Source organism: Anomalospiza imberbis, chromosome 3 (assembly GCF_031753505.1).
Source record: "Anomalospiza imberbis isolate Cuckoo-Finch-1a 21T00152 chromosome 3, ASM3175350v1, whole genome shotgun sequence".
Taxonomy (NCBI): Eukaryota; Metazoa; Chordata; class Aves; order Passeriformes; family Viduidae; genus Anomalospiza; species Anomalospiza imberbis.
The window spans coordinates 82,038,840-82,066,120 of record NC_089683.1 but is presented as its reverse complement, the minus strand read 5'-3'; the positions used below and the strand labels follow the sequence as shown (position 1 = coordinate 82,066,120).

General features: G+C 41.2%; 1 protein-coding gene across 1 annotated transcript in view; it reads left to right on the top strand.

Moving 5' to 3' along the window:
- Positions 1-25,327, top strand: part of LOC137470024 (neurofilament heavy polypeptide-like) — a 48,079-nt gene extending 22,752 nt beyond the window's left edge. Inside the window, exon 3 of the mRNA XM_068183005.1 lies at positions 25,079-25,327. Coding sequence (XP_068039106.1) covers positions 25,079-25,327 — 249 coding nt within the window. The remainder of the gene's footprint in view (positions 1-25,078) is intronic.
- Positions 25,328-27,281: the final 1,954 nt, after the last annotated feature.

Here is a 27,281-nt window from a genome sequence, read left to right as displayed (position 1 = left end):
TTAATTAATTTTTCAAGATTTTCTCAAGGTTTTAAAAATAATTAATTTCTTGTTTCAGTTTACTTGTTAACACATTCATAAAGCCATTGTTGTTTTTTGCTTCCACTTTTTTATCAAAAGACAAAAGAAATTGATGCTTCTTTGCTTTCTGGTACAAGCTTTCAACTTTGTACATTATTGTTCATAATTTTGACAAGCTCCAAAACAACTTCTGCACAAGTAGCTTGAAACTATAAGCCTCACTCTCTTCAATTTGTTCTTCACGAACAAGACGGCCTCAGCAAAGTGTAATTTACAAGTTTACATTTGACCCAAGAAAATGCAACATGGTTACCTCTGGTGACAGCTCATGGATACCGTTTTAATATGCTAAAACAAAGTTTTAGGAAGAAAGAAATATGTAGGATCTTTTAACAAGTAAGAAACTCATGCAAAGCCATGAGACTGCCACGAGCTCACTGAGTAAAGTTCAGGCTTTATAATGTTTTTTAATGCAATCCTGCTCATTTTAGTTGCTTTACACATAAGCAAATGGCTTACCAAGTTATTTTGGGTATAGTTTGTGTTTTTCTGTTGCAGGTTGTGCAGAACTGAAAGAAAATTATGAATTAATTTGTGCATGCCGGCTGCAGATTACTGGTGTTTACAAAGAGAGGATTATTACTTTAAGTGGAGAATGGGGGTTATTCTGTTGATAGTGCACTACAGTAACCTCTGTCCATTCCTTTCATTCCTTTGAAGAAGCTCAAAATATGATCACGCACCATCACAACCCCTGCCAGGCAACATTGACTATAGCAGCCACAGGCATCCCACACCTGCTGCCTGCTAAGCCTCTCACTGAACAGCAGCGTGGAGTGGCCCTTGCAAGCAAAGGCCCAGACAATCCCTCTCCTGGCTCAACCACCTTCTGGAAGTTCACCAAATCTCTCTTCATTTTAGGCCTTTAAGACCCTGTCATGTGAGGTAATGTCTTCAGCCTACCAATGTGTTGAGGACTCTACTCTGGGATTTTTCTGCCTACAACACTCAGACTGAAGTGGCAGAAATTCATGCACTTTCCTTGATTAAGGGAGAGGAGATAAATCTCTGAAGTTTAAAGAGATCCTGTTGAACATTCAGGGAAAGTATAGTAACAGATATTTCTCTTATGGTGGATGGTGCTTATTTTAATCACTGGCATACTAAGTCAGATTGTTCCATATTTCTTTGATAAATTATTCTTTGACCTTACAGAGAATAGATGTCTCAGTATGATAGCTTGCCATCAACCTGAGTTCTATTTACAGCTCTGTTTACTCACACAAAACTCCCAGTGATCCATCCTGGATGTTTGTTTTCCCTTTAGGATTTCTAGTTAAGTTCCTAGGAAAAAGAAAGGAATTGGAGTTTTTGAGACTTTGATGGTCAAGCCCCTGTTACAAGAAATCATGTTTATCTAAGAGATTATAATTTGTTAAACCTTCAGCAGACAGAGTCCAGTGCCACTCTGCTGAAATCAAGGGGAGCATTTTAAGGCATGTTATAGCTGAAAAGTCAGATAATCACAGTTGGGAAGGAGAAACTGTACCACTGCCCAGGAACCGACTCAAAAGGAGGTTGTAAATGAGCTACAGGTCAATCTCTCCTGCCATGTCTCCAGTGAACGAGAGGAAATGGCCTTCATTTGCACCAGGGGATGTTCAGATTAGATATTAGAATTTTTTTTTTCACTGAAAGAATGGTTAGGTATTGGAGTAAGATGCTCAGGAGGGTGGTGGAGTCACTATTCCTGGAAGTGTTCAAGAAGAATCTGGATATGGCACTTCAGGATATGGTTTGGGGGTGATTATGTTGGTGTTGGGTTGATAGGTGGCCTACATGGTCTTGAAGGTCTCTTCCCAGAATCTGACAATTCTGTGATTCTGTGAAACTCTGATTCTCCTCATTGTAGTGTGAATCAGACTCTGAATATCAAGTCATTAATGACACTGTTTTCTCTGCAGGACTCCAGCTGTGGATTCTGCTTGACCTTTACCACAGCCATGACCACAAACAGCTGGATTGGAGTTATAGGGAGGGACGCAAGACAAGGCAATTCAGGCCAACACCTTTTACCAATCATTTGTTTAAGGCTCTCCATGTAAAACATTCAGCTCTTGTTTTCAAAGATAGAGAGCTTTCTTGGAATTCCCCAAAATTTTGCCATCTGTCCTGTGTGTTCAAAGCAGGAGTTGCACAGAGAGCAGTCTGGAACATGGAATGCCGGTTGCCCTGAACCACCTGAGCACCTTGTACCCTGAGGAAAGCCATGCTGGCCAATGCAATGACATCCAACACTCACCGACTGCACCAGTCACTGAAACATTAGTGCAGGTTTGCAGGATGTAGAATCTATTACTAATATAAGATACAAAATACTGGATTGCATCTACACTGTGCCTGAAGCGCTGGACTAAGGATCCTCTCAAAAATAAAGGCACTCTCATGATCAACACCTGACACTGGTGTGAACTGAAGGCCCCTGAACCCAATTCTGCCTTCAGCAGACCTCATCCTCCTTCTAGGTTAGCTGATGGAGCCTGGTTGTGTGCAGGGAACCATGGCCGAGCAAGGCATGAGGTTTCCTCAGTGTAAGGTGGGCACATCCTGGAAGGTGCTGAGGCATTTTAGATTTGGGCATGGTCTATCTTGCCTCCAGGCAGTACCACAGAAACCAGACAGAAGAAAATCATAGTCTAATCTGCTTGTTGCAGGCTTTCCTCGAAACCATATAGCACAGACAGTAAGGAAAATATCAATACCAAGGTCAAGAAATTGCTGCACTTTACAAAAAAACTATTGTTTTCATGGACATAATTGTGAAAGTATTTTTCATCTAGCAGAGCTATGCCAAGACAGATTATATGTGTTAGGCATCTAGTAAATTTCTAGCAAATTGGTTCTGAACTTGGAGCTACTAAAAAGAAGGGTTTGTGTCATTACCCCCTCCTCTGCACTTGCACTTCCATAACATCTCCTGCTACAGACAATCCATCCCTTGCACCAGAGTGGCAATCTTCACCACAGCAAGTTGTGTGGGAGCAGGATTTCAGCAAAGGGAAGTCAAATGATAAACCAGCTGTCCTGTATATAAATAATAACATCGTACCTGTGATCATGTCATTCAATGTAAGACCCTTTCAATTTCCCTTTGGAGAAATGGGGATATCTCTCCAGTTCATTGATACAGTCAGTCCTGTGAAACTCAATTACTTATCTCCCCTCCTTGACTCCTTCATATTCTCTGTACCCTGTCATCAGATGACAAGCTGTGAACTTTCCTGGTCATATTTTGAGCACCTAAAGTCCAAGCTTTCTGCCATAATTTCTCCATACACTTTTACTTTATTTTCTTTCTTGCCATCCCAGACCACCCAGGCTCTCCTTTTCTCAATGACAATTTGATTAGATATCACTTCTGATTTGAAGTTTTTGAGCAGATCTTCTTCCCTATGAGGGAAGAAGGAGCATTCAACAGGAATTAAGGATATATCTTATGTTAGTGAACATTTATGTTCAGCTTCAAAGAGGATCATGATTATTGGTAAATGACAATGTCATTGCCACCTCATAGTAAGCAGAATGGTGTATTTCAAGCAAGGTTTCAAGGAAACCCTTACTTGTAAAAATCAGGTGACACAGCCTGGCTTCCAAAGAGTTGCTGCAATTTTTTTCCTGTAATTGCTGCTCATGTTACAAGTTTTATTGAAGTTGGTGCTTGTATATTAAAAAGATTTTTAAAAACAATGGAAAATTGAAGGAAGTAATACAGTACTTTTAAAACTTATGATGAGACTAGAACAAAATCTATGTATTTTTTGAAAACAGTCATATTAAATATAGTCATAAATATGTACTTCTGACCCAATGTTTCTTTCATTTATAATAAAAAATCATCCCTATATAAGATGAACAGCATGACTCCTATGTACCATGACAACCCCACTGATAAAACGGTTAAGGATTTTAAACACCATTTGACTTGTGCAGGTCTTCTGCATGGGGATAGCTTTCTGTGACAGTGCATAATTATACACAGCTTCACTGTTTCAGCCTTCAGAAATTTCTTTGGTGATGAATAGTTTTAAAGTCAGAATCTTTCTTGATCTTTCACAAGTTTTGCCATTACAAAGACGACATTTAAATCAGGAGGTAAAGTTTCTTCTCTAGATCTGTACAAAAGCATGTCTTTGAATGGATTAAGGAATTCAATAAATGCCTCCAGTTATGCCCTTATTAAGCAATCATACCTTTAATTCTCTGCCTAAATGGAGAAGACCCAGCACTAGCATTGAATGTGTGTTGCCATGTACCTTGCCTTACTTATATCTGACTGAAGGATTTAAACTCATTTCAGATTTCTGCCCTTAGAGATGCCCATCCCTACAGCTGAAATGTGTTAGAAGGAGCAATTTAGATGTGGCTGCAAGTTAGTGCTTTAAATGTTGGCAGGCTTCTCCTCTCACCACCACGCTTCTTTCTCTAATATCACCTTCTCTCAGGCTTTGACTTCAGTGGATGTCTAAATAATGTCATCACATCAGTGACAGAACAAGTCTAGAGATATTAAGCATCTCAAGTAGGACAGCAAATTCAGTGTGCAAGTAGTTTCTTTCTTCTCTGTTACTGTATTCAGCAATGTGCACTAAGTGCTGCTCGATCCTCCCATTTAAATCCCATCAAGTCAGAAAATCATTGCTCGCCCTGAGTACTGGCCTAGGCTTTTACCCCAGAAACAGAGCAGATAAAAGTGTTCTCACTGCAAAGGGATTTCCTGCCAAAAGACACCTTGGCTTTCCACCTAGGCAGCTCACCACGAGCAGAGGCAAGAGAGAAGGGTCTTGACCAAACACTGTATCATGTACCAGAGCCCCACAGTGCATCATCAGGCAATGGATTAAAGAGCAAAGCACAAGGATCAACATTACTCAAGTTGGACAGGTGTCACTATAGGACACGAGAAAACACGACGCACGCCTCTTCTCTTGTGAAAATAAAAAGGGGCAAGTTTATTTCTGACTCCAACATTTATAGTTTTCCAAAGGTGACAGTGGATTGGAGGGTGAAGTGCCACCTCTCCAATGACACTGGACAAACTACCAGTTCATCAAATTTCTCCTCCTCTATGAAGGAATGCAAAACAATAAGTTATTTACAGAAAGTTGTGTGAGAAAGTTTGCTACAAGAATGTAAATTCAGAAGATTTTAGAAAATCTTAAAAAATCAGGGCAACAGACAGGAGCTTCTAATAACCCCCTTAGTCCTCACAGGAACTATACAGAAGCAAATGTGAGTGAAAAAACACTGGGTCAAAACAAATACAGACATTTTAATTTTTCTACTTCTGGCCTGTTACATAACTTCTAAAATAATGGCCTTCAAGAAGACCATTTTCTCCAAACCACTATTTCTTTCTATTTCATTATGAAGTGAACACGTACTTCTGATTTTACATGACTTGCTAAGATGAAAAAATTGAAGAGTCACAGGTTCATCCTTATGACTCTTTACTGTAAAGTCAAACAGAAAGAAAAGTGAGCCGGGGGGACGCAAGTCCTTATTTTCACACAAAACAGCTGTAGTGCTTTGCAAGGAAGAGGAATAACCAGGCAAGGCAGATTAATAATCTGGCAAAGACAGTAAAATTTTTCTCACCAATTTATAAAAGTACAGACTCAAAGCTATGCCAGAAAAGAACAGTGAATTCAATACACCTGTGATCATGCTTCACAGAGCATTAAATAATGAAAACCTGCAGCTATTATGTTTCAAAGAGAACTGTTGGTTTTACACTTACTTATTGGTTTTTTATTTCAGTTTATAGCAGCTTCAAAAAATGAAAAGTATAGAAAAATAAATAAATGCTTATGAATTTAAAAGACATGTCATGTCCATTATTTGAGTTACACTCGTAAATTGAGTTATACTGGTATTTAAAAGAAGCTTGGGATTTAAAATAAATTGGATGTCCAAAGGGAGCTGGTGAGTCCTGAGAGGGACTATATGTTGCACATCTTAGAAAATCCAAGCCTTCATAAGTATATATTAAACAAAACAAACAAACAAAAAAAGCTGTTGGATTAGCATTTATTGAGTACTTAAAAAGATTTAAAAAAAAACCCAGATTTGTACATGTTTTATATTTAATCCAAATTATAACTCTCCACCATGAAAAGCTTTAAAACAGTTTTTAAGTCTACAAATTGCAAATACCAAAGTCTAAGATCAGAAAATAGAGCATCTGAAAAAGCCTACTTGGAGGAGGTCACAATCTACAAGTAAATTTATATACATATGGACAAAAAAATAAGACATGCACAGATAAATACAACATGAAAGATATAAAATATAACATATATAGTTTTAATTTTATTTTTCAGGGTAGTTTAAACTGGAAGTTACAATGACTATAGGAAAAATTAACAAAAGATCATATCATTATACATTTGCTACCTCTTGAAATCCAAGAAGCCATGTCTGAGAATGCTTTAAGTTTACAGACACATGTGAAGAGCACAAATAGACTTTTGCTTGCCTTGTGTCTACTGGGGGAATGCAAAGGAAAACAAAAATTACCAGCATATTACCTCTAAGTATTGACAAAAGTGGGAGAATTAAATTAATAGAGTTAGAGGGAGTTTTTTGTTCCCCATGACATCAAATGAGACAATTAGAGGAGAAAGACATATCTTTCATTTGAAATCCTGAGCAGATGCTTGCAGAGTATGAGCCTTCTTGTACAATGTTTTTGTTTTTCATTACTGAAAGGCTACAAATAAAGTAACAATGAAATAAATTTACTTGATGTTAATCAGGTGTTATCTTTCCTCATTAACCTCTGCCATGGTGTACAAGGGTGATTTTGAAGGATTTTTAGCAGCGTGAAAAATTTTTAGGGATAAGGATGCATTTTGAGACATGTAAGAAACTAGCAGAAAGTACAACTTGGCTGTAGGAGGAATGAAAGATCCAACCAGTATTGTGATTTTACCACCTCATTAAACAGGGGATTCAGTTAAGATAAAGAATCCTCAAGTGGCTCTATACAAAACACAGCAACCCTGCCTGACCCTTGGCCTGAAAGAGGGAAGACTCATCGCTCAAGGCTCCACTTCTTTCCAGTGACCTCCCAACAACAGCTCTGTCCTGAAATAATTTCTATCTCTTTCAATTTTGTGCTTTAGCTGTATTTGACATAAAATGCCAAGTTCTGTGACTGAGATTTACTCATGCTTACAAACATTGCTTTTATTTGCATTGACTGAATCCCCTCGGGCTTCTCTTATTTTGTCTGTAACAAGAAAAAGTATAGTCATAAATATTCATGCTGCTGAAAGGTATACCAAGAGGGAAAGTGCAGTGCATGACACTCCAAACATCCACATTTTTCAATCACTTTTGGTTGCACCATGTCTTGGGTTGAAAAGATAATTCGATCTTTTGCTCCTTGGTTCCTGCCTAACGAGACTGCCAACAGGAGCATGCCAGTGATGGTGATTTGCTTTAGCACATGGACACTCGTCCAATGGAAATGCTGTGAAATCACCAGCACATTTTACATAAGCCACTGAACAGTCATCAGCGAGTAGGAAAAGGATGCTGCGACATGATCAGTAAATAAGTAGGTGAAATTCTGTCTTGTCTGTAGAGTTGTTGGAAGTGAAATCTGCTGCACAGCTTGTGGGTTTATATGAACAGTTTGCTAATTAGAGTTGTATAAAATGACAATTTTTCAAGAAAATTTCCACCCTTCATAGCATCCCAGTGTGAAATTTGGTATTTTTTTAAAACCGAACAAATGGGTTATTCTCATATTTTTTAAAGTTTCTTCAGGCGGTCCAATACCACTGCTCAACGCCACAAATTTTCAGTACCACCTCAACGTTTTTCACTGCCTAGATATTCACTGGGTTTTGGCACCCTTCAGCTGCTTCACTCCTCTCTCCCCTGCCTATTTCTGTTGCCCACCAGGATAATGCAAAAAAGTATCAGGAGAGCTCACACAAACTCGCTGTCATTTTATAAGCTGCAAGTAATGACATTCACTAAATGAACGCAATAAAACCTAAAAATACTGAAGTGGGTTCATTCTTTTTGAATGCCTGGGTGTTTGCTGCTGCAAGAAAAAGATCCTTTTCAGTCACACCCTTTAGGCTGTTCATATGCAGAGTTTGCTGTGGAAATTATTATTTTTTTTAGAAATTCTTCTGGAAGATTTTAAAGAGGATGTCTCTCTCTTTGTTGCCATCACCCAGATGAAACCGGAAAGGTGCAAAAAGGCTGAGAAAGAAAGGAGCTCTACAAAATTCTTCAACACGATTCATTTTCCACTATGGTGAGCTCTGCTTACTGAAGCTTTCCCCTGTAGGGGTAGCCAGAGTAGGAGAGTCTCTTGATGAAGCATCTCTCTCCATAGGGTGAGCTGCCAAGGGTGGATGTGGGATGAGAACTGTTTCTGACCTATGGCCAGTCCCAAGATCAGGCCATCCAGAGAAGCTAATTGAGATAGAACACACTGCTTTTGCCCTGTGTGCAAACCCTCCCTCTAAGTCAAGCTGTCCCTCAGTTTAAAGAATGGAAAAAAATACTTTAAATTCTTCCTACTTTTAACTATTTTTTTAAAAATTTATAAAATGCCATTAAAAATATATATCCTGAATGTACTTTATGCCCTATGAATTCAAGAGTTGGACTTTAATGGGAACTGGCCTGTGCTACCTACAAACATGGTAGTAAAGACACAATCATCTGGGGGTATGTGAACATGTGCACATTGATGTCTGTGTTATTTGTAGTGGTGGTAAGGGTCAAAGAGAGTATTTCTAGTTAGCTAGTGCTCCCCAATGCCAGGTTTTAGCACACAGCCTTCTCAGCCATGTTCTTTTTCTGTTTTAAGCATACAGACTGAACTAGGAATTGCTCTGTATTCCCAGTATTTTATTTTATTTTATTTTATTTTATTTTATTTTATTTTATTTTATTTTATATAAATAAAAGTGACCTACGTTTGCTAACTAGGTGGCAAACAGTACTTAAAGAGTCAGCTGTTCTCCTTGGGACAAGGAAGGGGAGATCCATGTAATTCAAGAAAACCTGAAAGGGGAGGAAGGAATGGCCTTTAGGGGAAAAAAAAATCTCTTCAGAAAAAAAAACCTGAAGGCTGAGAATATCCCCAGGACTTTGCCACAATGCCTTCTCTTAAAGGAAAGATTGGTTCTCTACCTCCCTGCCTCCAAAATTTCTTTTTACAGTGAAATAAGGAAAGAATCTGTAAGACACATCAGGATTCTGGAAACAATGGGGGGCTGACAAGTCCTCTTCATTGCCCTTCCCTGTTCCCACAGGTCACAGGGGCCAGTGAAGATGTCTGAGACAGCCGGTGGCAAGGTGCTGCTGGCTGGGATTACCTGCACTGCTGGTTCCAGCCAAAGGAGCCAGTAAGGGATTACCCAGCTCCTGCCACCACACAGCAGCAATCACCAAATGCAGCCCACTGCCCTAAAACAAACCTAGGACCTGCAGTAACCACCAAAAATCCAGCAGCAGGCTAACACAGCAGGAGATAGAAGTTGGAACTTCTGGGCTACAAGCAAATCTCCTGGATGGTTGCAGGAAGCAGAAAGTGTGACAGAAAGAGGCAAAAAAATGCCCCAAATTTTCTAGCCAACCTGCTTTGGAGAAATAAAGTTCCTTTTGATGCCCAGGACTAAATTTTTTCAGCTCAGCTGTTGAGGAAGGCAGCCTCAGAAATGCTTTCCAAGGACCCCTCCATATGCCCTGCTAAGGAGGGAGGGGTGAGCTGTAGCCCATCCGTTGCTTCACAGCAGTGTAGTGATGGGATGGCCCATGCAGGGGACTGTGGAACAGAGAAAGGGTCATTTGTTATTTATCTCAAGCCCTGTTTTCAGCAGAGTGAAGACCAGGGACCTACTGTTGCAAACACCACAGAAATGAATAGTTCCCAACTGAAGACATTTGCCATATGAGTAAAGACAATGCCTGGCAGGTGGCTGCTGACCACAGTGGCAGAGCTCACAGGCTGGGGCACAGGGTGTCCTCCAGCTGCACAATTTGGAAATCCAAGGAATTTTTAAAATAATGAATCACAGATTTCAGCCAGAGTTTTGCCTGAGAAACTACAGGAGCTATTTCTTAATTAGAAATCTGTCCCTCTCATTGACTGCCAATTCAGTTACACAAGCCAGACACAAAAAACATTTTTTTTTTTTCTCTCAGTTTTCTCCATATTTCTCAATCCTGTGGGAGAAAGGGACAAACATATCAAATGGGACTGCACTTTGGAACCTTTACATACAGCAAACTCCTCAAGGTCAAGGATTTTTTAAGTTGAAATATGTTGTGACAGCTGCAGGGCAGGATCAAAGTGATCTGCAGCCTCACTGGAATCCTCTCCCTCACGGGTTCCCCCTACTAGAGGGAGAGGTCCCCATCATGAGCATCTCCATGGCACTGCTGGCACTCCTTCTGCACCAACGGCCTTCCTCTCCATTAAATGCCTCTTTTCCCTCTTCCCGAATCCCTTTTCCTAAATTAACTCACTTGCTATTTTTTAATCTGTACCTTCCTTTGACGAGGAGCTGTCAGCTCTGTGCATCTCAGTACCTCGGAGTGGCAGACTGGAGTTTATGCAAACTTGTTTTCTGGCTCCCCACATGGCAGAGCTGCGTCTCTCCGGTGCCACGCTGCTGTCTGGGGCGGGGATGAGTAATTCTGCCACGGCGCGGGGAGGGGGGAACACGGATGGGACCACAGGCGACACCTCCAGCACCGCGGGGCCAGGACGCTGGGATGCCGCGTATGGCTCCCAAGCTGTCGCACCCACACGGGGCTGTAGGTGATGACAGCACCTGGTTCCTCGTGAGCAGCAACTTGCAGGTTGGACCACGGCGCCAAGAGCTCCTGACGGAGCCATGGGGTCAGAGTTGAAAGCCGCAGGGATCGAGTCTGCGATTGTCACTTGTGCTGAGGAATTGCCCAGGCAGACACAGTCAGCTGCAGACCCTGGGCCAGCACAGCACACCATCTATGTCCTACATACATTTTATTGTGAAAGCTATTTTGAGCAGCGTTAGACAGGGATGCAACACCTGGGCTTGTTCTCTTATGCAGGAATTAACTCTATTCTGAGGTACTTGACAGCAGCAAATTTTGACTTTCTTTAGTGACCCATAGAGCTAAATTCCAGAGGGTATGACATACCCTAAAGCCCCACCACCTTCAATGGATACAGTGTGATCTTTCTGGATGTGGCCAAGGATGCAAACTGGGACAGTCCTGTGAGTAAATGATGAATCAGAAAAGGTAGTGACTCACGAATTTGGCTTTCCAATATTATGCCATTAGTGAAGCACAGACAAGGCAGAACACTTGTCACCCAAACCAATACAGGTTATAATTTCCAATAGAAAAGCTATTGAGACTGGGTGCAGCCACAGGGTAGTTGGCGGGGGGGGGGGAGGGGGGCACTGCCAGCACAGTGGCTCCCTCTCTCCTGAGCAAGACAGTCATGAAGTGAACAGATCTAGTACAGCCCTTGTTAGACCTGCCCATGGTCAGTACAAACCCAGGGCTTCATTTTCCTGTCTCTCACAGCTTAAGGTACTCAAGGCAAATAAACTGGCATCAGATGGTCTTCTCCTCATCTGCAGTGGTGGAATAAGGGATCAGAGCCAGGGATTTCTCAGTCAATACATCAGTGTGTGGACAATTTTTACTGTAACCATGGGAATTATTTACAGCCTGGACACCATGACCCTTATCTTTTTCTATTCGTCTCTCTGCAGCTACATCCCCTCCAAGAAAAAAAAAAGCCTTGCCATTAAGACAGAACTCAGATCATCACATGCAACTTAATAAGGTTAAAATAATTTTGACGAAACACTGGATGACAAACAAAGTTCTGTTTATGGCGAGATAGATGTAAAGCAGTTGTAGTGGTGATTTAGAATTGATTCGATGTAAGTGCATCTCAAAAAATTGTGAAATAGAATCTACCAGCTAAAACTAATGAGCACAAAACTACATTGATTTGGCCCAGGGTGGACAAATAGAACATCTGGCATATTTGGCACCAATGACACAGCTGGCATTGTTGGACTCGTTTCTGCAGAAGGTACAGATGCAGAAATGGGAGAATTGGTACAAACAGTGCAGATGGAACAGTTGGAACAGATGACAGTGGGCAGAGCTGGCGATGCTGGCACAGGTGTCATAACCTCAACAGCTGGCACAAGTTGTGACAATCCTGGGATTTCTTAGTGCAAGGCACATGTTCATTTTGGCTTTGGCTGCAGAGAGATAAGAGCATTTTATAATTAGTAAATGTGCCATTTAAAAAAGAACTTTTTTTCCATCCTTAAGGACATCTACCTCCAACTGTTACAGCCTGGAATGTGGAGCATTTCTGCAAATTATAATTTCCCAGAGAAAACCACAATTGATAAATACAGATTTAATATAAGGTAATTAGACATTTTTATTCTCATATAGATAATAGTCATGAATAGGATTTCTTCATAAGAGGTTTGTTAAAAAACATGGTCAGATCTGTAGCCTGATTATGGAGATTAAAACAAGCTTTGTCTTAAAGCCAAGGCTTGTTTACCACCAAATTGGTGGTCTATATTTTCCAAAAGTGCAATGCTTCACAATGAGTTTGACAGAAGCCACTGGGAAGAGCAGGGCACTGGGTGAGCACCATGGAAATAGTTAATTCTTTGGCTAAAAAATGAACCATACTTAGGTCAAGAATGAAAAAACAGAGAAGCCACAATATTGCCTATTCTTTAGCAATGCAGCTTGTTAAACATTATTGAAATACCACCGGTTTGAGTCTGATTTTCATCTGAGAAAGCAAATACCTTGCTCTCCCTCGAGCCTCTGCTCTGCTAGTAGCTGTAACAAGGCAGTATCCTTTGATTCCCGTGAAAAGATAAGCAACAAGATGAAGTTGCTTGCCAAGAATTTAAACCAGAAATTAATCATTCTTTTATTTCAGCTGTTAAATGCTATAGAGAGCAGGCAGGAAGTAAATTTTGCCGAACTCTGGGGCCTGATTCTGCAAAATCTTATTCACGGCTGTCTTCAATAGCAACACAAGCCTGCAGTGGAAGGGCTTGGAGGATTCAGCTTGCCTTTTCAGAAGACTTACACCCTGCAGAGCTTACTTGTTGGATATATTTCTGAATGCACCTTTTATCATGCTGCTTGCACAAAACCAGTTTTCACCAACCTGATTTCACTGCACAAAGAGACCGTTGGTCGGTATTTTTAGTAAAGAGAATTTACAGGAAAGAGGATTAAAAAAAAAAGTACCAATAAAAATACTGAATTGAAAAATATTTAACAGCTTGAAAAACCTCAAATGAGTACGTACTGTCACGGCTGGAGAGGTTTTTAGTACTCAGCCATTTTGAGCAATTCTTTGTCCTCTGTTTAGTCATGTGCTCCCCTACCTTGTGCTGTACAGTTCAAAACCACAAGTTAGTCAGACACACTTTCTGTCAAGTGATGACTACAATCTAAACCCCTCACGAAACAAAAAAGGAATAGTTTGGAGCAGAGGAAGTTAAAGCTGTGTTGCTCAGCTGTACTCCCAGCTATACCACAAGGAACAGTGAAATTGAAATCAAGACCCAAATTTCCTGTCCCCTTATTCAAGCACAGACAGCTATTGGTCTAAGCAGACTGCTACAAAACCCAGCCTATAAATGTTCATAAAATCAGGAGTAGGTCCTTTATATTATATAAATATATTGCACAGCTGCAGTAAATTTTCTTTTCTAAGTTGCCAAGCTGATGAGCTGACCCTAGCAGTTTAAACCGGGTCGGTTTCCTTCAAGCCAAGTTCAAGTAATAACCATAGCTCTCCTGGTTTCCTGGACATGGCCATGCAACTAGCACTACCACCAGCTTCCAATGGGGACCAGGAGCAACCCCCACAGCTGGGCACACAGTCATGCCTTCAAAGCTGTCAGCCACCACTGCCTTGTCATTATCTGTCACCCAGGAATGGTGGACCTACAGCAGGAACAAACCTGGATGTTTGACATGAGGGAAGGGAATTGAGGATTTCACCTGGGTTGCTGCCTCACTGTTTGCTGGGCTTATCAAGAAGAAATAAACTTGATTTTCTGTGTTTTGTGAGTGCTTTGCTCTTTGGCTTTTATTTAATAGCTGCCTGCACACCCAGTGCTTCATAACCTTTGGATGTCTCATGAAAACATTCCTCTCTGGCTTCTGACTGCAAACTTTTACGATGTGCTTTAATCCCCCCTTCAAACAGTTGCTGCACATGCTGGCTCACTGCTGTCCCTGGAGAACTACGCCAGGCTGTGATATCCCAGCTGGGGTGGCAACTGGGGGGGGGGGGGGGGGGGGGGCAGCAGCTATTTCCCACTCTGTACACCAGCAGATGCACCCTGAAGAAAATTTCTATTCACCTTGGGATGAGCATCCCGCTCCTAGCAAGAACAACAGTAAAATGCAGCCGTGTGTTAATGGAAAAAAAATAATCATGGCGGTCTTTTCTCCTTCTGGTCTGTATATGCAGTAGGTGTCCCTTTTTGATACGGAAAGACCTTTTACTCTTAAAATAGGTGTTTCATTTTTATTTAGTCTTTACACATTTATGATTTGAGCCCACCGTGTTCTAAAGATACCAAATCTTAATCATAAAATTAACTTCTATGCACCATTTTTATTCCATTTAAACCTTCAAAAAATAAAGGTCACATGGGATTTAATTACTGTCTATGACAAATGCCACCTCTCTGCACAAAGACCATATTTCACCCAACTCCCCAGAAAATAAGCCTGTTAATCATGGTCAAGATGCTGCTCAGTCATCACAGCCCAGTGTTTTCTCTTGTCTCAACATTCTTGATTGAGAATCAGCTCCCCAGCAAATATGAATCATTACTTCTTCTCCAAAGTCAACACAACTCTGCTGATTACCTTATTGAGGATCTAGCCCTGTATATTATGGAGGCAACATCTCCATGAAATTGATTTTGGAAGCAGAAGTGCAATTTTTCTAATATGATTAAAGCACATGCTGTTGCGACAGCATTTACAGGTTGGAAATTGAGTTACTAAATGGCCCTTTGTCTGCTCAGCATTACCCTTGACAGTCGCTTCCTTCACCCAATCCAGATGCTGCCCTCTGTGCCTGGCATGCTCTCCCAGTACCATGTAAAGTTGGTTGTCTGGGTACCGCTTTAGGATAAAGAAGACTGCTTTACTATAGATTCCTTGTGTACCCTGGAGCAATTTTTTCTCCCTGTGGAGACAATCTGGGGAAACTTCCAAATTTCTGGGTCTGGCTGGGTATCCCAACTTATTTGGACAGGACACCAATACCATTCATCCTCTTGTCTTTGCTGCACCACTGCAAAGCAGAAACCTGGGCGTAGCAGCCACAAGGAGCCATGGTGTGCCCTGGCCAAGTGGTTGACCCTGCTTGCCTCAACAGCCAGGGAGACAGGTTTTCAATTTATGGAGAAATCCACTGACAGTTTTTATTAAACCATTGAAATAGCCCTGTGCCTTCATTGTCATCATACTGCTTCCATCTCTTCCCCAGACTTTTTCTACACTAAGCCCAACCCCCAGAACAAAATGGAGTACCGAGTTCATTTACCACCCATAAAGTGCCCGGAGCCTGGGAGTCACTGACTGATAGTTTATGAACAGAGTAGCACTAGCTTTTCTGCAATTCAATACCTTACCTTCAATCAATTCCTACATTGATGGAGCTAATCCAACTTTCTAAATGATCTTTTAACCTGATTTCTCCTCACTGAAATGATGTGCACTCTTTCATATAGCAGTATAACTTCTTTGCTATATCAGGAAATTGCCCAAGGTCTGGACTTTTTTCTGCAGTATTTTATGTAGATCTTAAATTCAAATCTGGACCATTCTCTTGCAGCCTCTGATCCAAAGCTCAGTTATGTCAATGGAAGTCTCTCCTTGGGCTCTGAATCAGGACATTTTCAACATTACCTGCTGCTCAGGTAATGAGAACTCATCTAGGTGTTTCAGCTGCACGCTGGGGATCTTCTTGGGAACCTGGAAAGAGGAAGATGACTCAATTCTCTTGGTCCAAAATTAATGCAGATTATTTGAACTTTCATCCAGAGGTACTTCTGGATTCCTCTATGAAGAGTTGATGGAATTAAATAGTTGGGAATTAATAGCCTGTGCCCCAAAGCTCACTCTTTTGACCCACAGGGCAAGCGTGTTTTGCAGAAAATTCCCAAATTCTGGAGGTCCCTTCCAAAGTGTTTTCTTCAAGGGGGAATCAGAGGCAGGTCTGCCTCCTCTTTCCTTGCCCTGGTCAGGTCTATTAGCAGAGCACCTGCACAAGTGAATAACCTACAGCAGAGAGTTGCAGCACTGGAGTTAGCACTACGCAAATGCCCAGGAAACAAATGCCGGTGCCTTTACACTTCACAAATTTAATGCCATAATTTGCCTTAAACTCTTCACTGGAGCTGTTTGCTGAGCAAAGTACTGTTCTTCTGCATGCTATCAGAATACAGCCCTAAGTGCTTTCCTGGACTAGGTCCCAATACCTGTACATTTGCCTTGGAAGATAAAATAAGCAATGATATATAGGGCTGGGTGAGAGTCATCTCACTACATTGTCTGCTTTTTCTTGGCTACTGCAGGTTTTCTGATGCATTTGTGGCTGAGAGAGGACAAATGTCTCTGCAGGCTCTGTCTTTGGGATTTACTGGGCTTTACACGCTCAAGAAGCATACAGTGTCTTTTTCAGACTAGACTGGACCTTCTTTTCCCAGCCAAATATAAAGTTTTAGTATTGGATCTATCCATGTACCCAGAGAAACTGCATGTCCAGGCTCTTCAGAGGTTTATCTATGTCTCTAGAGTAGCTGTAATCACTTTGGGAAAAATTTTTGTCTCAACTTTGGATTATCTTTGTCGTCTTAAGCCTATGTGACCAGCCTCCACTTTCATTCTAGGTAGCCCTTTTCACTTGTAGCCAAAGAATACAAACTTGTGAAGTTGCAAAGCCATCTACAGCACTCTCTCACTCTTTTCAGATACCAGGCACAGCTCTGTATTTCATCTCAGCTGATGAGCCTGGGCAGGGTTTACACAGCCTCTCTTCCCTGGCCCCTGAAGAACAAACTTCTCCAATGAGAAAATGCTCTTGCTGTTATAAATGGCCATGCAGATCATGATAAAAACTGATGATGCTTGTTTTGTCTCACTGGGATATTGTTTTCTTCACTTTCTGGTACCCAGCACACCAGGATTTTGGATGAAGCACAATTTATTGAGATTTCTGGCACTGGTATCACTGAATTATGTTTGATTCAGCTCTTCAGCCACAAAACCCCAGTGCTGAAACACTACACATCAGGCTTCATTGCCTTCCAGTAGGTTTCTCTATTCTTTGTTGTTTCATCTGCAATGCTTCTTTAAAAGCAGCTGTTGCTTTGTCAGTCTGTAAATTATTAGAACTATCTCCTTGAAGCATTTTTGAAGCCATTCTGCTTCAGAGTTGCTTCTAACTTATGTTTTCAAGTGTTCATGCACTTTTGAGCAATTCAGGCTTAAAAGTGTGGTCCTGATTCAGGGTCAAATATTTCTGCAATGTGTGTTTCACAGTTGCTATTAACAATACTAACTGCCATACTGGAAGAATGCTGCTAAAGGGGAAATGAGTTCCACACTCTGTCAGTATTAGAAAATGGTACCACTCATGTCCTGTAGATGTGATGATTTTGTAACCAGCATTAAATGGTAGATTTTCTGGAAGGCAAAGGTTAAAAAAAAAGGAAGCACTGAGGTGATCTCAAATCTAACAGGAGAGTCTAGGGGGAAGCCTTCCCTGCTCTAAGAGAGAACAGCTGGAAATCACCTCTATTTTGAGGGAGAGGGAAGACACGAGGAGAAAGCGGGGTAAAAGGAAGGAGGAAAAAGAAAAGAAGAGGAAACTGAAAGGGCAAAACCAGAAGCAGAAGCTTGCTAACAAAAAATGTGTTTTACACCAGTTTTTTGCAGGGTTACCCTTTGAAGTCAATGAGACTGACTGATCAAGGAGACAGCTATCTACTTCACAGGACCGTGACCCAGAAGCTGGCAGCTTAAGAAACCAGAGGTTAAGGGGAAGCAAGCATTTGGATAAGAAGGAGAAGGAACAGCTGTTTCCTACGTGGGAGGCAATCAGCACATAAAAATGTTTGGTTAAGGAGCACGACACCCGCACCTGGCAGGGGCAGATCCTCCTAATCCCAGCCAGCAGCTGGCCGCCTGCATCGCACGGGCCCTGGGGTTGCCTTGCTGCTGACCGGGAAATTTAAAAGGCATTTGTGACTCTTCCAGTGGGCCCAAGTAAAAATTTGCCCCTGTAGTCTGAGGCCATGCAACTTCCCCTGTCCAGCTGAGCTATTCCTATCAGCTTTCACTGTGAGCAGAGACAGTAGGGTTCCATTTTGTCACACCTTCTGGTAATTATGTAAATAGCCCATCTAAGTTACTTCTGTCATAGCCACCCACTATGTGTGCTGGTCTTGGAGATACAATTTGTGACACTGGAAGGATAAGGCTGCATTCATCATGCAACTGTCTCATTCTTCTGGTCATGCCTGCGGTGCATCAATCACTTGCGGTGCAGGACATACACTTACATCCACTGTCTAGGCAGCAGTCTTGATTTGCACCACCATAAGGCAGAACCCACTGAATTTGCATGCAAAAATACATAATTATGTGATTTTATATCTTCAGATATTTTATCAGCCAAAGTTTCTACTACGTTCTTACATACTTAGACATCAGGAGGCAAGGATGGCACCAAAGAGGCACTTGGTGTTAAATAACACTTGCGCTCTCCTGTCGTCTCTGCCTGTGATTTCTCCCAGTGATTTTTCAAAAAACAGGAGTTTTCTTCCCAGATTCTGCAGGTGATCACATGCACTGCTGTACCCTCTAGCAAACCTATTCAGCAAACCTGACTAAAACCTGTGTGTTGATCCCAGATTTTCATTGCAGTCTGTGTATATTCCACAGATGCACACACAAGATCTCCAGACCCCTCACTGAGTTTATGTAATGCTTTCCTTCATCACATGCTGAAACCACAAAAGAAGTCTTCCTTGAGACATCTGCCCTCATTGAGGAAAATGTCAATGAGATTTCATAGAGGAAAGAAAGGGTCTTCTCCAAACCAGCTGAAGTATCCAGAGCAGTCACACCCCAGGCATCAGCAAAAAAAAAATTAACAAACTAGTGTCTGCATAGTTTCTGTTACTTGTAATTTATAAGAAGAAATATAATCAAACTTTAATCTTCTTTAGACCTGGTTGAACTTAGAGTGTAGTAAGTAGCTGGAGAAAAGCTCAGCAAGTCTGATATGGTTGTTACCGAAGAAAAGCCAGTACAGAACCCCATGAATCTTCAAGGCAATTCAGTATCCACAGCCAATGTTATCATGCTGGCAGGCAAGTTTTTATTAGGCTGTCATATCTACATCAGTTCAGAAGTGGTGTCAGATATTGCCACAGCAAATTCTCTTGTTATAAAAAATTGGGGTGCATATTTTTATAACATTAATATATAATAATAAAATGGTTGGAATTCATACCAGTTGGCACTCGGTATAAGAGTCTTGTTTTGGCTGATATATACAGCATATCGGTAGAGGAGGAAATTTGCTTTCTCTGCAAACATGATGACTTTCCACAGATCAGAATTCTTCTCCTCCTGTTGAATATTGCGGGGGCTTTTCACAATTGAGCGGAACGAATTTAGGGCTGTAAGTAATTGAGAGTTGGCTGCTTGCATACAGGAAAAAAGGAAGACAAACAAAATGTCACAGTGATTATTTTTATCTCTGCAAAGTGTGTGAAATTAATTTATGAAAGCAACATTTTTGCCCTTTTGAAAGTATATGTACACAAGTTAGAAGTCTGGGTGGTTCTCTCCAGGCTACCAGGAAAGCAAAACATCTACTGTATATCTGCCCTTTAATCTAGCAGATCTTTATTTGCAGATCTGGCTGAGCATCATGTTTCTGTATCTGTGCTTCTGCCAAGTGCAGAGCCAGATTTGGTTCTTAGATATACTGGTTCAAAGCTGGAGGAATCTCACTGGCTTCAGCACACACTGATGAAGAAGAAGAGGAGAAGAGAAGTTGGCATCCCCTCTGTTCCACCCCGACCTTTTCTGTCAGTAGAAATGCCTCTGTCTACATGGAGTTTTGCAACTCAGGAATTATTTATTTTAGGTATTATTAGGTATTCTGTCTGTGGTTGGACAGATGGGAAGAAAAGAGGAATGCTCACAGGAGCTGAACCCTGTCACCTTGAACCGGGGCTGATCCCAGGTAAAAGGAGATTCACTTTACTGGTCACTCCACTTTGACAAAGCTATGAAAGCAGAGTTGTTGCTCAATACCTCATCAGCCCTGCATATTACCAGTCATCATTAAACCATCCTAGCAAGGTCAGTAGGAAGACCTGAAATCCAAGTAAAACAAACCTAAGTGGAAGATAAGTCAGTCTAGATGAGATTGGTTTATGCAAAGGTAAACTGATATTTGTTATACAGGTAAGGAAGTGTTATGAAAGCCAGTATTCACAGCATGAAATCCAGAAAAGGCCACAATGGATAACAGTGAAGAGGCAAGGAATCTGCTTATTGGGAATGCTGAGGTTCCTTATATCTTCCTTGGAGAATGCCCCAAGCTGCTGCTGTTTTAAATACTCCTCCAGGGATTACTCTTAGAATAATGTAGACTTTTTAGGTCAAACAGAAGCAGAACTGTTTGGAGAAAGATTTTAGTTTGGCTGTTTAAATGGCAGATTCTCTGACACAAGGAAGGGGTGGGAGAAGGGGTTATATTTTAAGGTGACACTCAAGAAGTTCAGCTCACAGAGAATACAAGATATGCTCTTCTTGGGAAGAAAAATTAAATTACAGTGCAGTATTATAATCCTCTTCTTCCTCTTTCCCCCATTCCATCTGCTCCTCAGCTTTGCTTGATTATTTAGTTTTGTCCTTAAAATTTCCCATAGGTTACTCATCTTTCTCTAGACTTATATGGTTCTTCAACCTTCCCTTAACACTCAAAAATATATATTTTTTAATTATACCTACCCTGCCCCTAATGCTGTCAGCTACTTCTTCACATCACTTATAAAGGAGTGCTCCGAACTCTGTAGAAACTCCATTGTACATTTTGATTCATTGGTACAGTTGGTGGTAGCTCTAACATTTTTAGCTGATGGGGAATCTTAGCAGAAACTCTTGTAAGAGACAGATGTGTGTGTGTGTGTGTGTGTGTTTGTGTGTGTGTGTGTACATACATTACCAAAGGTTTAAGGGAGCAGTGTCATCAAAAACAAGAATGACACTGACTATTCATTATCAGTGTAACACTATCAAGGTGAGAATGTTAATTGTTGTATGACAGAAAATAGAACTGGACAGTATTTTGTACAGGGTCTTGTAGCTTTGTCCTGTCTGCTGCTTTTCAGGCTTGTCCCATCACTGTGAGCTCAAGGATAGCCAGGAAAACCCCCTTCACTGAGGGCCACTATTTAGGTACCCTGTGTCTCCTCTACCACAGTGTATGGCCTCCCCTGGTGTGTCACCATGATGGGCTTGACTTCAGCAGAGCCAACATCTGCACTTCATGCATAAGGGAAATAAGGCTTGGAAAGGTTTCACTAAAGGCTGTGAAGTTCTGGTAGGGATGGGCCAACTATCTCTGTGATAAGAACACAGATACTTTGCTTAAAAAGTGGGGTAAGGAGCATAAATTGTGCATAAATAGAAAGTAGCATCAGCTGCAGGCAAGGGAACAAAATGGTTGTCACGACGGTGCTAGGAAGCAGCCTTACTACCTTACTGGGTCAATGAGCTTCAATTTCAAGCAGTTAGAAACTTATAGAGATAGGGACAAGGATGCAGTGGGGAAGATAAGAACTGCTAAACCTGAATTATCTAGGTGGCAAAACCACATTGCTTACACAACGACCTTCAGATCCCTTCCTTCCTTCCTGTTAGCGCTCTCTCTGTGAACAACCCCACTGAGACCAATTCACTGACCACACTCTTATTCCAAGTGATTCAGGGTACCAGAAAACAGCACACCAGGGTGTCAGCATTACCATTTATTCATTCCTATGTCAGAATGCTTTCTTGCCCTTAACATTTTAAGAGGGCATGAGGGCAGCTTTACAAGAGTACTGTTCATCTTTCAGGGCTGCTGTTTGGAGAACTGTTCCTGTACCAGCGTTGTAACTGATTTGCACCCCGAGTATGGTTAAATTTTCTAAACCTTTTCCATACTCATTCCACCACCAGTAAAATCAAATCACCAATACTGGGCCATCTGCTCTATCTATAGGTGCAAGATGCAGTAAACACATGAAGACTATAAGGTAAATCCAAGTCCTCATGTGAAAGCTGTGTAAATATTAATTATTGCTGTCTTAAAAGATTAACCAAAGAAATGTAATCCAAATGCTAACATGGACAAATCTGTCAAGGTGTGGAGATTATGCAAAGTTTCCTGAGATTTTCTAAATATGGCTAAAATATGGAGATTCAGTTTGCTGTCTTAATTAACAAGACTATTGAGCAGTAATATGCAGGAAGGCCTTGCCAGGAACAACCACCAGTTATAGAAGGGCATGTTACTTCAGGGAACCAAATGAGGAAGTTGGGTACTCTGGAAGCACTCCTGCAGGTCATGGCATTTGATCAAAGAATGTTGTAAATGTTCTGCTTCATCAAATGATAGCTTCAACAGAAAGGAATCAACACAGCAGGAGAGACAACCAGTATATATTTCTCTATTTGTTACTTCTTTTATTTATTTATTTATTTATTTAATATTTATTCTTAAGACCAAGGGGTCAAGAAAGACTTTAAAATAAAATGGATTAGCAGTATGATTTCTGAACCATAATTTAGATTTTGGCTACTTGTTTTCCAAGTGTATCAGTGAATTCTCCCTTCTTTCAGCCAGAGGTATCTCCAAAAGTTACCAGGGGAGGAGGCGCTCCTTAAATAAGGTAACCTATTTTTAGCAACATTTCCAAATATAACACCCGAATTGTCTTAATTATTGGCAAAAATATGCCAATTTGAAAAAGCTTTTGGAGCTTTTCCATGCCAGACTCTCTGCCTTGACCATGGAGCAGGTTTAATTTGCTAATTATAAGTAAGGACTTATCTAGACACCATGCCCCTTCCAGCCAGAATGGGTACAATGTCACAGTTTCAATGGGCATGACCTCACCTTGGCTGATGCCACATGTTTCTTCCAAGGTGAACCTTTACATTCCTGAATGTGAGCAGTGCATAAACTAGTCTATGCCAATGACATGGAAGTTCTAACAGGGGAAATGTTTCAATCTGATAATTATGGGTCATCTCATTATTAAAAATAATAACTGAAGCTGAAATACTGTACTCACATAGACAATGTGAACGTATGTATGATTTTGAGTTGCTTGGTTTGGTTGGGGCTTTTTTACTTAAAAAGTGTAGTTTAACTTACCCCTCACGGTTGATGGAAGCAACCAGCAAGGACTGGCGATACTTCCAACCCTTGGCAAGGTGAATGTGTGGCTGTCATATCCCCACTTTAGTAAGCTCAACTTCAGATGAGGCACACAGCTTTCCACAAAGGGAAGGTCAGTTCCCTTCTGAAAACTGTAGGGAAGGTTAGTGCTTTGTTCAATACATGCAAATGACCACCATTATTAAGCCCTCTCTCAAAAGAAGCTGAAGAGTTTTGCCCAAAGCTAATAATCCCTCTAGAGGGACTTAAAAATATTCATCATCACTAAAAGTACATTTAACTAAAACACTAAATGTTTTTTGTTGTAGAAAATGAAGACAATTTTATCAAAGCTACTACATAATATTTGCAATGTATGCAGGGAGTGGGGTTTTTTCTCTGCTTTTTTTTTTTTTTTTTTGGTTGGTTGGGATTTTTAAAGTAGTGTTTGTCTATCTACAGCGGCAACTATGTCCTTTGCAATACATAATGTAATGTGTCGCTGTTGGAGCCCTTGTACTTCAGTTATTTTAGGGCAGTTATGTCAGAATGAAAGGAAAAAAAAACGCCTCAGTGCTTTACATTTAAAAACTACTGGCACGACACGTGCTAATTCATTAAAAAAAATCTCATTCATCAAAACAATTCATTTTTTGTTTGAACAGGCTGAATAAACAATTTCTTACTGATTTAATCCTGGCAGCCTTTCTAGTGACAAGTGGCTCCAGTTCATGTACAAGCACCACAGTGTCCTTAAGTATCAAGAACAAATTGGGTACATAAAGGACATTTAGTTATCACCTCTGCATGACTGCCCAGCATTCCCACTCGCCTTTTTCTCCCCCTCTTTTAATTATTTTTCTATTGTAGCAAATGCCATTAAAATCTTGAGTTTATCAGAACATTCTGAGAAACATCTGGGTTGGATCCTTTCTTTTCTTTCTCCTGCCAATGATGGGCTGACATGGCACGAAATGGCGTCCTGAATCAGCACTAGATTGTGTACTTTCAAAAAAGGTCACAGAATAATGCTGGAACAGTGAACAGCCGCATGGAAATGTGCTTACTGTAGAGCTCATTCTTGTGAAAATAGAGAAAAAGTTACAATATTTTCAATTATTTGAAATGTATGCTTTCATTTTTATTATCTCATTTTTCAATCAGACAGTAAGCATGAAGGCAAAATTTTTGTGCCATGATGAACAAAATGTGCTAATATCCAACAGCTAGGTAAGTGTGTGACAAAAAAAAATATATTAAAAATACATTAACAACTCATTCACTTGCCCTGAATTGACCAGGGAACTGGATTGGATGATTGTTGTAGATCCTTTATGACTGAAATATTCTATTCTATCCTATTCTATTCTCTATTCTATTCTATTCTATTCTATGCTATGCTATGCTATGCTATGCTATGCTATGTTATGCTATGCTATGCTGCTGCCGTGTCCGCCCTGAATCTCCCTGGCTTCGCCTGCCCGGCAGAGGCATGGTCAGCTGCTGGGGACACTCCCCTGTGTCTCGAGGAGAGTCGGGGAGCAGTTAAGACAGAGCGCTGCACTGTCTGCCTTGTATGGAGAGGCGGCGTCCGAGGAGGTAATGAGGGAGCCAACTCAAGGCCGGGGAAAAAGTCTCAGGTTTAATCCAAGCTCCGAGGAGCTCCGAAGGCCAGAGTGTCCAACAGCCGAAAGTCCCCCCAAGGCTTTTGCAACAGCTCAAATACTGGGGCGGTAACCAGGGGGAAGGGACGCCCACCACCCAACGGGGGGATTCGGGAGAGTGGAAGGTGGAAGGACAGACAGACACACAAACCAATGGGGGAAGTTCAAGGGAGGGACCCCTGGCCCTCGTCCACTCACTCGACGCCCAAGGTGGAAGATTCTGGGAGAGTGGGATGCGGAGCTCAGTGATGGACAGGGTACCAGGGAGGGGACAAGGGAATGAATGGGCATTTTCAGGGAGATTGGCATTGAGGGAAAGGCGGGAAATCTCAGGGTGGAACCACCGGGAGAAAATGGGGGGTGAAGGGGAAAACCATTACAGAACTGTTACAGAGATATAAAAACACAATACAACACTATGCTATGCTATGCCATACTATGCTATGCTATCCTGTTACAAGTCACTTTGTTCTTCTGTGACTCAGGTCCAGTCAATCTGAGATGAACCTCCTCTCAGACTGTCTCCTCTGAACTTCAGAATAAGTCCCTCAGTTCAGCACTATTTGGCTACTCTCCATACCATCTTTTAAGACAGCTTTGCCTTGAAACTGCTAGGAAAAAATGGCACCCTCTTGTACTTGAGTTCTGTTTCTTTTGCTGATATAGTTGTGCTACCATTTTAGCAATGAACATATTTTTTCCTGGTTTTTGTAGGATCAAGTTCTGAAGAGTGACAGCTTTCATGAACCCAGGTGGTTTTCCCTTTTGTGCAGCAGCTATACCACCACTAACCCTCAAACTCTACATGTGATGCCCAGTTCTGACTGTGAAATACACACAGCCTGCTCCACAGTGTCTGGAAGCCAACGCAGGGAGAAGCAAGGAGATTTGGTCTGCCTGATGGGTAGTATCCACAAAGACCTGGGAGCCAAAAGAGGCCAAATTAAAAAGCAGCTTATTTCATCTAGTGAGAGGCAGGGAAAAAGATTATATCTTTTTTTCATATTCTAGGCTATTTTTAAGACTGTTAACAATAAGATCACCTTTTTTAATGTTATCAGGTATTCTTTACCAGTAGGGATGACTGACTACAAGAGTTTTTTATATCCATGTTATTAGTCAGGTTGCATCAGAAGATTCCATGTAGCAGCTTATGAGAACAATGATAGGAAGAAGTAAACCTCTCAGTGGCACTCAGCACCTAATGTTCCCCTCACAGACTACAAGTCAGGACTTTCCCAACTAGAAATATATCCAGCTAAAGACGGGTTGCCAACAACTGCAAAAATTAGCTTACAATTTAAAGAATTAAAATAATTTCCCTTCATGTGCAAAAGTAGTATTTTTTTCTAAACTTTCCCCATGTATCTTTATTACATGTCACCTAAAAAATACCTGACCTTGAACTGAGCAGTTAGTACTCATATTAGTCAGTACTTCCAACCATAATTCTTATCTTTATGAAGAAATCCCACCATCTTTAAATAGAACAAATTGAAAAACTAAGTAACAAAAAACCACAAACCTTTGAAAAAGCTCCACTCTGCCACTCCTGGGCATACTGTAAACTTAGATCTCCTCTTCTCATCATCCAAGTGCACATAAGGAAAGAAGGGACCTGGCAGTAACCAAGTGATTTACAGAAAATCAAATCACACACAAGAATTTCCAGAGACTTTTAGTTTCACTTGTTCAAAAGAAAGCCCATGCAGGATATTTTGGTGTTTGGCTGATTGGTTTTTCATGAAAGTCATTTAAAACTGGTGGTTTGAGCCACTTTTATTTTTTAATTAAAGCTTAATGATGGTGGAAGGCAGGGAGGACTCTGCCAGCCTGATAGAAGTGGTGTGGATGAGTCTGTCTGGGGCACATTCATCGCAGCATACAAACTGCATGGGCTGGGCACACAAAGGGAGGTTGTCGCCACTGTGTGAGCATTAATCTCACACGGGGAAAAACCCCAGGACTCCTTTCAACCTTACAGTCTTCAGTGGCCCCCAATCAGGAATGTAGCCAGGGAAGAGCAG